This window comes from Lissotriton helveticus, chromosome 1_1, assembly GCF_964261635.1.
Source record: "Lissotriton helveticus chromosome 1_1, aLisHel1.1, whole genome shotgun sequence".
NCBI classification, from domain to species: Eukaryota; Metazoa; Chordata; class Amphibia; order Caudata; family Salamandridae; genus Lissotriton; species Lissotriton helveticus.
Window position 1 is genome coordinate 1,789,060,754 of NC_136057.1, and position 12,584 is coordinate 1,789,073,337.

Consider the following 12,584-nt stretch of genomic DNA (forward strand, 5'->3'; position numbering starts at 1 on the left):
ATCCCGGGACCTGTTTTGGGTTAACAGCCCGCATCAGCCAGGCTAGCTTGAATCCAGTGGCAAAGTGAGCAAGGGACCCACGTCTGGGCATATCCTGCCAACTTAGGGCGAACAAAGCAAACACAAGGAGATGATGGACGGAGCGCTGCAACTTTTCAGACACTCACCCCATTCACAGATCTGGGTTGAATCCATCATCGTTCATTAGCTCACTTCGCCACCCCAGTTCAGACACAGCTATATGCAAATCAGTCTTGACCCTGTGCCTCATGGGAACAGTACAGCCCGAACTGCCAAGCCATGACTTCCCTGGACAGGAAACAAGTATCTTGGGACCGGTTTCGGGCTGACAGCCCTTATCTGACAGGCTAGCTTGAATCCAGTGGCAAAGTGAGCAAGGGACCCACGCCTGGGCATATGCTGCCAACTTAGGGCGAACAAAGCAAACACAAGGAGATGATGGACGGAGCACTGCAACTTTTCAGACACTCACCCCCAGTCACAGATCTGGGTTGAATCCATCATAGTTCTTTAGCTCACTTCACCCCCCCAGTTCAGACACAGCTCTATGACAAATCAGTCTTGACCCTGTGCCTCATGGGAACAGTCCAGCCAGAACTGCCAAGCCATGTCTCCCCTGGACCGGAAACAAACATCCGGGGACCGGTTTCGGGTAAACAGCCCTCATCAGCCAGGCTAGCTTGAATCCAGTGGCAAAGTGAGCAAGGGACCCATGTCTGGGCATACTCTGCCAACTTAGGGCGAACAAAGCAAACACTAGGAGATTATGGACGGAGCGCTGAAACTTTTCAGACACTCACCCCCAGTCACAGATCTGGGTTGAATCTACCATCGTTCTTTAGCTCACTTTGCCACCCCAGTTCAGACACAGCTATATGCAAATCAGTCTTGACCCTGTGACTCATGGGAACAGTCCTGCCCGAACTGCCAAGCCATGTCTTCCCTGGACCGGAAACAAGCATCCTGGGACCGGTTTCGGGCTAACAGCCCTCATCAGTCAGGCTAGCTTGAATCCAGTGGCAAAGTGAGCAAGGGAACTACGTCCGGGCATACCCTGCAAACTTAGGGCGAACAAAGCAAACACAAGGAGATGATGGTCGGAGCGCTGAAACTTTTCAGACACTCACCCCCAGTCACAGATCTGGGTTGAATCCATCATCGCTCTTTAGCTCACTTCGCCACCCCAGTTCAGACACAGCTCTATGACAAATCAGTCTTGACCCTGTGCCTCATGGGAACAGTCCAGTCCGAACTGCCAAGCCATGTCTTCCTCTTCCCTGGACCGGAAACAAGCATCCTGGGACCGGTTTCGGGCTAACAGCCCTCATTAGCCAGACTAGCTTGAATCCAGTGGTAAAGTGAGCAAGTGACCCACATCTGGGCATATCCTGCCAACTTAGGGCGAACAAAGCAAACACAAGGAGATGATGGACGGAGTGCTGAAACGTTTAAGACACTCACCCTCAGTCAAAGATCTGGGTTGAATCCATCATCGTTCTTTAGCTCACTTCGCCACCCCAGTTCAGACACAGCTATATGCAAATCAGTCTTTACCCTATGCATCAAAGGAACAGTCCAGCCAGAACTGCCAAGCCATGTCTTCCCTGGACCGGAAACAAGCATCATGGGACCTTTTTGCACCAACAGCAAAACTGTCCATAGAGACAAGTAACACATTTAGGCGCCCAGTTTGATAAAAGTATGATACGACTGCCAGGTATCCACTCTGCAAATCTACAGGATAGAGACACCAGGCGCCTCAGCAAAGGAAGTGCACACAGACCGAGTGGAGTGCCTCTGGACTCGAGTCAGAGGAGCCAGACCCACCGACTTATAGGACTGGTGAACTGCCAAACGCACCCATCAACTGATGGTGGAAGTAGAAACCTTCTTACTCTTAGCCACTCCTGCACAGAACACAAACAGAGCAGGGAAAACACAAAAGACAAAAGCCCGCTTGCTCAGAGCCAATAGCTGAAAAATAAAACAATATTTTATTATTATTTTATTTTTCAGCTGCTGGCTGAGCCAGCGTGTGTAGGGAGGGGTGGGACAGGGCCATGGCAGATGGGGTGGAGTGATGTGCACTGCTAAGTGTGCATGTCGCCTGACCAAACAGACATGCACAGCTAGGTTTCTCCAACCCAGCTGTATTGCACAGCTGGGATGGAGAAACAGCACAGACTCCCTGTGCCTGAGCGATCGTTAAACCAACCTGCTCAGGTTAATCCCCGCGCTGCTGTCGTATTTAATAATCTAGCATGAGAGCAGCGCGAGGATTCGATGGGGAGTCTTTGATGCTGTCCCAGGGAGACTGCTCGGAGCAGGAAGCACAGGAGCACCAAGGCATGAGGCGGCCGGCAGCATCAGGTGAGCTTTATTTATTTATTATTAACTCCCCGCGCTCCCCCCATGTCCCCTCCATCCACACCACCACTTTTTATTTATGTCGGCCACCACTGCAATGACTATGAGTGACACTTTTTCGGGAGCAAAATCAACCAATGAAGATGAGGGAAACATATAAATATCAGAAGTTACATCCATTTGAGCAAGATCTTAAAACTGCTGCAAAGCACCAGAAATTGAAAGGCACTAGGATGTGAGAGAGGCCCCAGAACGGAGCCTGCCTTACTGACGCTCAACGCAACTTTGTGCAGATAGCGACTGCATTGTAGAGCTCAGCTCAGGCACTATAACTTAACTTGAAAGCCATAGCTGCCAAGTTTTCAGATTGCTTATGTGTGACATTTTCAAGGTTTCCGTACACTTACAGGTGGCATCCACCTATCAAATGTGTGACCCTTTGAGTGATACTTTCTTGTGAGTAAAACCAGGCAAAGAGTGAATGGAAAAAGATAAATACCAGAAAGTATACACTTTTGATCAATGAGAAGCTCTAAAAATATCTTTACTGCTGCAAAACCCCTGAAATGGATGCCTGTACAGTGCAACTTCTCTTGTAAATTGTGTGTAATACAATTTTAAAACAATAACATGCATTTTCACAGTGGTTTTAGTCACAGGCTGGGACGTCATTGCACTGTAACACATACGTCATTATTCCCCCTGTACCAGGACTCTAATCTCTCTATAATTATACACAATACTTCTGCAATAATTGCATTAACCAACTGAAAATGTACAATGTAAAAGAGTGAATGTCCCCTATAATTTCCTTGTTTCTGTTGCGTGTGAGACCTAGGCTGCACTGGCTGCTCGAGCTGTCAAAGTTAATGCCCTTATGACCTCTGCAAATTGCTCCAGATATTTTTTTGAAGAGTGGCTATAGTACAGGGCACCAGAGAACATGGGTTACTGACAGCTTGGGTTTTACTTCTGAAAGGAGATGAGATTTGACACACACCATTCATCTCAAATGATTTCATGTGAGTTATTCCCTCTTTGTGGATGGAACAAGTTAACCTACATCCATGACTTTTTTGAGTGTTTCAAATGTCTGAAATATAAATTAAGAAAAATATGCCTCACTTTGATGTAAACTAATTGGAATTACGGTCTACTATTGTTAAAACATACATTTTTTCATCTAATATTAAGTTTGATGGCCCTTGATTGGTGTGCTGTATCATATTGTATTGTCAAGAATTGTAGGATATTGTTTCCCAGGAGGCATAGGGGTATTGAGCCTCAGACCCCTGAACCCTGAGAGTAAGACTAACTACAACCCAATTGTATGATAGGTGCAGTCACAATTGCCCCACACCCTGCCTTTCTTTGTGTTTGTATTGTTCAAACATATGCCTGCAGTGGTCAGAGTGAACTTGAGTGCAGAGTCAGAGAGACTTAGGGAGTGACTTCCCCAGGCTGCCAGTTCACAGGGGCCAGGGGCTGTGCCCATGCTCGGCACAGCGCTTCATTTGTGACGGTCTCAGTGGTGCTTCTGCTGGCATGCAGCTGTAGGCACTCTCAGAGGGAGCGTCTCAGTGCTGCTGCAAGTCCACCGGCTTCAGAGTCTGCTGGCTGCAGACATGAAGTCATCAGAGTTGTCACTCTGTGATCCCCTTGTGGTCTCTGGCGCTAGAAAGCAGCATGCCAGCTCCTCTCTTAACTTGACCCAGGGGCGTAACACCGGCCCCCGCAGCCTACGCAGTGAGGGGGGCCCCGAGCTGCAGGGGGGGCCCTCAGGTTGTGTGTGATCCTTCGCGCTGAGTAGAGATGTGCTGCATGAGCCTGCACCCCGGTGGCCCAGTGCCGGTCCTAGGCCTTCTGAGGCCCCGGGCGAATGGGAAGATGTGAGGCCCCTCCAAGTGACATCACAGAAAGTTACTTCGGAGGACTTTTGATCTTAGTTATTTGGCATCAGTGAAGCAAACTAATGTGGATATCAGTAACATGGACAAAAATTAGAGGGAATGGAAAACAGGTGAGCAAATATCCATGAGTGTAACACTTGCCGTCTCCTTGAATGATTAGTTGGACATGCCTCCAAAGTAACCAGAGGGTCAAGAAAACAGCAGTATACATTTCACAGCCGAATGTACTGTAGAAAAACACACCTCACACCATAACCCCCAAACTAAAGCTCCTAGGCTCACTAGGTTAGTATGAAACTATCAGCCACTTCCCCCCATCAAACAAAAAATGATTGATATCGTTAGATAAAAAACAAAAGTACAATCAACAGCTGCAGGCCCACCATTGCTTGAGACTCCTCCAAGACCCATGGACACTGAGGTCCACGAGTAACTCTGTTTCTATCTTGGCTCTGCATGCAGCACAGCACTGACCAGTAGTATGTAGAAGGTTTCATCCATATCTAAGACTACATGAACTCAGGGAAGCTCTGATCCTTGGCTTAGTTCTGAGCATGATGAACATCACACTTCATAAGGAAAGGTTTCCGACAGATCACAAGCCGTGATCTGAGGCAAAATGCTGGCATGTGTATTGCTTTTCGAGGATGCGATGAAGGACAGTGTGAGGAAGGAGAGGGAGCTGGCGCAGGAGCTACCTCACATGCAGTGGGCCTGAAGCATGAGGATGTGAGCAGTTTGTCAAACTGACATGAGCGTGAGAGCTGCCACATAATCAAGTATTAAAACAAAGTAACTCTTGGGGGCAAATGCATCACAGTGATCTCAAAGGCTGGCCCGCTGCAGCCTGAATAAGCAAACCCGGCCAATCTGTCCAAAAGAACTAGCTGATAGTGCTCAGAAAAGATTAAGTACTCTGCAGAGTGGTGTAGGGCAATACTAACTGAATAGAAGGATATACAAACCTTTCAAGATTTATCTAGAACCCCAGAAGGTATGTTGTGTGTTCAATCAACCGCATTTTAATTGCATTTATCTAGTAGATCCCGGTCCCAGTAAAGGCACCGAAGAACATTACTGGCTGACTAGCATGCTACACCACTGGGGAACGCTTGTTTGAAAGAGTCTTAAAAGGAAATATGACTATGGGAGAAGTGATTTGGTATTTTGTGCGAGAGACGGCCAGAGTGGTGCTCTCATCTTGCCTTCGGTCGCTCCACCTAGGTGGGTGAGGGTGATAGCAGGAGGGAGAATGATTGGTTTCATCACACTCTGAGGTAAATTAAAAGCTAAGCTTTTACTATACAGAGCTGTTCCTTCCTCTCCCTGCCTCCCAATTCTACATATGCTTACACAAAGGAGGAAAGGCCAGGTGCCCCATAAATCCACAGCCCGTCAGAGCTGCTCGATGCATGCCGGAGATTTACACATTGTTCTCAGCATCGATCTTTTGACATTTTAACTTAAGTATAATAATATATAATACAATTGAACTGAAGCAGGTCTCTTACCTTAACGTAGACTCAACAACGACGGACTCAACGAGGAGGCCTAGGCCGGGGCCCCGCAACGACGTCCGACTCCTGCCTGCAGCCCTGCCCACGCGGCCCGCCGCCCTATCCGAGTAGTGACTGACTGCCAGGTCACGTATGGCGTGTGCGCATGCTGAGTGCGTCACACTGAGCGGGGGCTGGCCATAAAATCATGTCCAGGGCCGTCATTGGTAGCGCTTTGGCGCGCTACCAGATTGACGGCCCTGGGACCCACTGTCACCTGCATGAGGATTCAAGGCCGGCATCACGTCACCACCAGGGCACGCACGCATGACGCACCACCACCACCAAGCTAGGTGGTGGGGGGTGCATGCAGGCGTCACGGTCAGGTTTGCGTGCGTGCGCAGACAGTGTTGTAATGTTCCCTCCTTCCCTGCCTTAGTTAGTTAGTTACTGCTGCCTGTGGGCCTGCGGCCCGGCCCCTGCGCGAGTGCTGTGCTCACTGCGCAGCGCTTTTCCAAATTACCCCCTTCATTTATTTATTCCCGCAACTGCGGGGCCGGTGGCGGGGCCCCCTGAGCGCGAGGCCCTGGGCAGCTGCCCATACCGCCCATGGCTAGGACCAGCCCTGCGGTGGCCGGCTCACCTGCGCTGCTCTAGATTTGAATTCATGTTTGCAGGAAATAAATACTGCAGTTTGCACCTCTTTCCTGGAATCTACTCTGCACCAGGAAAGTTACAGAGTTTGAATAGGCACGCACGCGCCGCAAGGCGTTAGTGACGTCCTGCTATCACAGTCACCGGCTGCAGTTAAGCTTGTGGGAGGCCGGCAAATCATGGAAGCGCTGGGCTACTCGGCAGTACATTTAAATCAATTGACCCCTCGACCTCTGTACCCAATTCCACGGACCCCCGGCGGCGGATGGAGCCCACACTGTACAGCTAGGCTGTTCCTCCTGCTGCTCCTGCGGAGTCTGATGGCCGGGAGGCTGGCGCACGTTTGCTGAGGGTGTGACAGACCAGTAAACCAGAATTGCTATGGCTCACACGTAAGTGTCAGTGAGACAGTTCCAGACTTTCTCCCTGTTTAAATGTTAATCTAATTTGCTTGTAAATTAAGTGCTACCACGATCAGCTACCTGCTGGGCAGTGTAGTTTTCCCTTGTCACTAAGCACTCGGGAATTGGGGGTTTGGCGCTGCAGTTATTTTTTTAGGTCTCGCCTGTCGATGCGCATGCGCATCGAGCTTGCGAGCCTATTGCGGCCTAACCACGCTTTAACTAACAAGCAAGGAATCGTGGCGATTCCTTGCAGTGCCCGTGACTTTTAAGCTCAATGCGCATGTGCATTGAGCTTAAAAGCGCGTGCACAGCCGCCCGCATTCCTCCGACACCTTTGAAGTGAAGCTTAGCTTCACTTCAAAGGCCCGGCTTCTTCACACCCACATGCCGCTCTCGCTCTCCCCGCTCCGCCCCCTCCCCTGCCCGCCGTGTGACCTCGGCTTACACTCACCCCTCCTTTCTCCCCTTTAGGCTGCTTTCGGATGCTTTGTTCGCAGCTTGTTCTCGATCTTATTCGTTTTGCACTTTTCACGCATCCACTTGCAGTAGGAATTCAACACTGTATGTCAATCTCTTAAGTACTGCCCATTCTTCAAATACAGCTGCAAGCGCATTTGTCTTTTTGTGTTTTTGTTGCCATCATTTTTCATATGAGCTGATCTGGTGTAGCTAATTTTGTTTTCGTATCCCTCCTGCAAGCATGAAGGACATTGGGAACCACCTTAAAGTCTATCTGATTACATTTCATGAAAATCTCCACTTAACAAATCTGTTCTTTCCTCGAGGACATTCTTCAGAAGAAAACCCTCCCGTTTTTAATTGTATTTTATTTCGGAGCAGGTGACAATTTTTTCAATGCTTTACTTTGTGAAACTTGAAAATGTTTGTTTAATGTTTTTTTGTAAACACATCAATGACTCCTCTTCGTCCATATCCCTGGCCCAGCTCACAAAGGTATACAGAATTTCATAGTTCACTTTCACAATAAAGATTGCTTCCTTTTAAAAGTTAAAACTTTAAAAAGCTTTTGTAGCATGCTGTATCGTAATTGATTTTTTATGTCTAAAACTTGTAAGTGTTGTGTGTATTCTTGGTAAATGTCACGGCTGTGCTTTGACTTTCCTGTAAAGAGAAGCTAATGTTACTGGGAAGATGAGTGGGGAGTGCCTTGTCAGCCTGAACACGTTGGCCTTAACAGGTGCCCTTCAACACACGTGCTTCATGCTCTCGTAGTGGGGAAAGTGCGCTCGTTTCATGTGCATTAGACATTTTCTTACTTGGGAAGTGAAGAGGGCCTTTTAAAACTGCTTCCAGATGAACATAGCTTAACTACTCAATATGAATTGAATCACCTTTGGAATGAGTCGACTTCACACAGGAAATGTCATTGCAGGTGGGGTCAAGTTAATGTTTAAAAACCATTACTTTGGGCCGCTTCCGTGTACTGCATGAGCAGTCCCTGTAACTTCTGCAGGCCAGCTGCTGCTGAGACGCTGACACTCTCCCGCTTTCTGCTTGGCGCCACCAGCCCTTCCTCCCCTCCTCCCCGGACGACCACCGTCTCACACCCCATCCCCATATGCTCCTTCTCTCCCACTCGCTGGCTCCCCCTCCCCCCCCCCCCACCAGGCTCTCAATGCTTGTTTTAAACCAAGGCAGCGGGGGCTCTTCAGCGTGTCCGACTCAACATTTATCCAGTGACTCAACAAAACAACATTTAATCAAGAAAACTGCACTCAAATCATCGTAGGTTCCCAGCTTGACAAAATGTGTGATCGTTGTCAAATGACTTTGCTTCACCGTGCATCGGTTTACTCGAGAGTCGAATCCGAGACCTCTTGTGGACACTACGTTTAGAATGTGTGCAATATAATAAATAACACCCACCAGGCTCTCAATGCTTGTTTTAAACCAAGGCAGCGGGGGCTCTTCAGCGTCTCCTTTGCCTAAAACTCACATGGTCGCTCTTGGATTTATTTTTATTGGCCATTAACTCTGTGGTTTGCGCACTCTGTCAATTTTTTACAAACAATTTTTTATATTCTCCCACTGGGCAAAGTAACATTTGCTGTGGGCTTAAAAATATCAGCATTCGTTAATCACTCGTGCATGGCTTACTTTTTTTGGTATCACTTGTTCTCTCTCTCTCTCTCCCTCCCATAACTCTCTCTCTCTCTCTCTCCCATAACTCTCTCTCTCTCTCTCTCTCTCTCCCTTCTCTCTCTTTCTCTCTCTCTTTCTCCCCCTTCTCTTTCTTTCTCTCTCTCTCTCCCTCCCATAACTCTCTCTCTCTCTCTCTCTCCCTCCCATAACTCTCTCTCTCTCTCCCTCCCATAACTCTCTCTCTCTCCCTTCTCTCTCTTTCTCTCTCTCTCTCTCTCCCTCCCTTAACTCTCTCTCTCTCTTTCGCTTCCCTTCATTTACTCGCCCACGCAACGCCACTCGCCCACGCAACGCCACTCGCCCACGCAACGCCACTCGCCCACGCAACGCCACTCGCCCACGCAACGCCACTCGCCCACGCAACGCCACTCATCCATGCAACGCCACTCATCCATTTGCAAAACGGAAAATGTTAAACTCTTCTATTGCGAGACCTATTGCATTTTCAATGCTTGTTTAATATATTCTGCCAACAGATCTACTGCAAGTTAGGTAAAAGGGTACTGCTTCGTTAAAACCACCCTTCGGTTGCACTCCTCGGGGCTCCACCAGATACCAACTATTTAGTACCTACACAGAGCGGGATGCCCAGGGTCGTCAGGGATCATGAGGTTTAACTACAAGACATTTGAGGACACCTAGCCTATGTATCAATCTCTGCCGACGTGACTGCCACAAAAACAAAGAGGGCTGATGGAAAAAGTACTAAAACGATCATCCAAAATTATCATTTTTATCTCTCACATGTGCTGTTTATGCTTGGCTTATTTCTTAGATATTTTTTTTAGCTAATAGTTTTTTCCAATTTTATTTGAAAGGTGAGCTTAATTTCAAAGTTCATCACTCAGTTTACGTAATCTTGCCACTTACTAAGAACTGTGCCTGCTCTATGTCTAGCAGTATTGTAGGGGGAGTGTTTCAGGGGCAATAGCAACAGTGTTAAGTTACACAATAGGTCTCGCCTTTCATTAAGTTAAAGCCATTTGCTTTGATATACATTACCATTAGCAAAGCAAATGGCTTTAACTTAATCAAAGGGTAGACCTATTGCATTTTCAATGTTTGTTTTTATGAGTCATGGAGATTCCCCGTGGCCGAACCTCAATACAATTACGTAGCAAAATACTCATGAATTGTTGAATGTCGGTGTCCATTCAACAATTTAGTAACTATATAAATCGATCATATGATATACCACAAAAAGACATGCACAGTTGCTCAAAGCTGCGCGCATACTGAAAAAACGTGAAGTGCACGATTGTCTCAACCGAATACAAACTTATTTTGACTTGTACTTCAGTGATTGTCTATTTACTTACTTATATACTATCAAGCGACCTCCTCTGATCGGTCTGTAAAACGTACCTTTTGTTTTAAATTTTTGTTCTGAATTTTGACCCTTTGTCCTGAATTTTTACACTCACCGTCCTGAATTTACACCCATGCCAGTTGGTCAACCTACTGACCGCCTGTTTGTCTCCTCTTTGTGACAGCCTTGAATTCAAAGCTGATTTGGGAGACTGAAGCAGTTTTACCAATCATAACTTCGTGATTGTAACAATTATCCCACCACAACCACCAACACAAAACAAAATCATCTTGTGACCTTGATCCAAACAATTTATTATGAAATCCTGTACTGTGAATTATCGTGACAAGAAAATATATTTTAAGAGCGGCGAAGTAAGAAGTATGTGGTTATTGGCAGTGTCAACCAATCGCCCTGCCTAGAATATCAGCCTGACATTCCCAAAAAATGTGAAAGGTGCATATGTCCTAATCCGTAGTCAATACACATTTTAATTAACTTAGATCCAACGCATTCCATAATTGTAAACCGTCATAATTAATCATGTAAAACCAATGCTTAACAAGCCAATAAAAGTATCAAATGTGATTCTGATATCACACAAACGTATTAACATTACTCACCTTCTTGCCTTTTGTTGCTTTAGGGTCTAGACCAGCCACTTACAGGAATGAGAAGGTCGGAATGTCGTCCCACGTGTCCATCTCTGACACTTCGCTGCACTGGGGTGCAGTGGCTGCTTTATTCCTTGCGGTAGTAGCTGTCTGCATGTACGCCATCTGAGCGTGCTGGTCCACCTGCCTGCCCGACCTGGAGGTGCAAAGCCAGTTAGGGAAGATCTTCCCTGGCCAAGAGCAGCGGTTCTTAACCTGTAGTCTGAGGTCCCGTGGGAGTCCGCGAGGCCTACACAGGGAGTCTGCGGCTGTTTTACAACATTTTATAATACAATTAGTACATTACAAGTAATGAAGAATATACAAATAAAGAAGTAAAATCGAAACTGTGAAAACTTTTTCTATATTTGATTGTGAATTAAACAAAATATTTCAATATTTGAGCTTTTGTAATTGTACACTTGTTTCTGTATTTTTGTGTATTGTAGAAATTGCTTAGGCCAGGGGTCCCCGGTTTCCAATAATGACTCAGTGGGAGTCCACAGAAGTCAAAAGGTTAAGAACTGCTGGGCTAGACAGTGTGAAAGGGAGAGAAACACATGCTCTGATAAACCTCAAAAACCATGTGACTGTTACAAAGCCAAGACCATGGAGTGATCTGCAGCCCTGGGGATTTGAATAATAGATCCCCCAATGCACCTGGACTGAACATTTTGTCATTCCAGCAGGCTACACCACGGGTGTGTGTGTGTATTGCTATTTCATTTTCATTGTTTGATTATTTTTTTTTTATTGTCTTTCTGACCAAATTGCGCATTTCATAAGCAATCTACGGTGTCTGATCACAGTGATTTTTTTATTACTGGTTTAAAAAAAAAAGATGAAAAACTTTTTTAATAAACCTAAACAATGTACTGCTTTTAGTCCTTCTGTGAATTGAAAAGGTTTCCTCACTTTTACAAATATCGCACTTTGTTGCACAATAAACTTCCTTTATTTTTACTTCTGCGTGCAAACATTTGAGGTTTCTAAATATACGTTGTACAAACTGTTGCTTCTTTGTACTTGTTAGCATACTCTTTATCCAGGACACATCTTGACAAAGCACACAAGAGCTTCCTGGCTGATGGTGGTGGGGTGGCTGAGAGTATACCCATATGCCCATTTGTTCTTGGTCACTGTAAGATACTATTAACTGTGTTCCTTCAGTCAAGATCGTTTACACCCTCAATAGAAATTTGGCATTCTAAAATGATTGATGGTTTATTATGTGGTCTAAAGCAAATTAAGGTCCCAGTGGGTTTACCAGATTACTTGCTAAAATGTACCTCAGTGGGAGGTGAGGGTTCTCAGCCGATGTTATAAGCAGTCTGGCGCTACTGACTAAGGCATGGGAGACTAATAGTATTATACAAATCCCATGTGTTGATCCATAGGCTCCTCCCACATATCCTTATAGGTGTGTGCACAGACCATGGCCTAAAAGTAGTTGACTAAACTGAGCGAACAGGAACTTGATTAAAATCTATTCCTTAAATGCTGGGATTTCAGCTTTTAGATTCATCATATTTTCATGCATTGACCTGTGTTCTACATGGTTGCCAAATCCTCTGCTCTGTTGCTGCTTTGTGAACGCCACAGCAATG

The 12,584-nt window shown here is 46.3% G+C and overlaps 1 protein-coding gene across 1 annotated transcript in view; it reads left to right on the forward strand.

Annotated features, from left to right (window-relative positions):
- The window catches only part of LOC144774577 (heme oxygenase 1-like), a 77,420-nt gene extending 65,466 nt beyond the window's left edge, over positions 1 to 11,954 (forward strand). Inside the window, exon 5 of the mRNA XM_078659189.1 lies at positions 10,971 to 11,954. Coding sequence (XP_078515315.1) covers positions 10,971 to 11,107 — 137 coding nt within the window. The 3' untranslated portion in view covers positions 11,108 to 11,954. The remainder of the gene's footprint in view (positions 1 to 10,970) is intronic.
- The last annotated feature ends 630 nt before the right edge of the window (positions 11,955 to 12,584 follow it).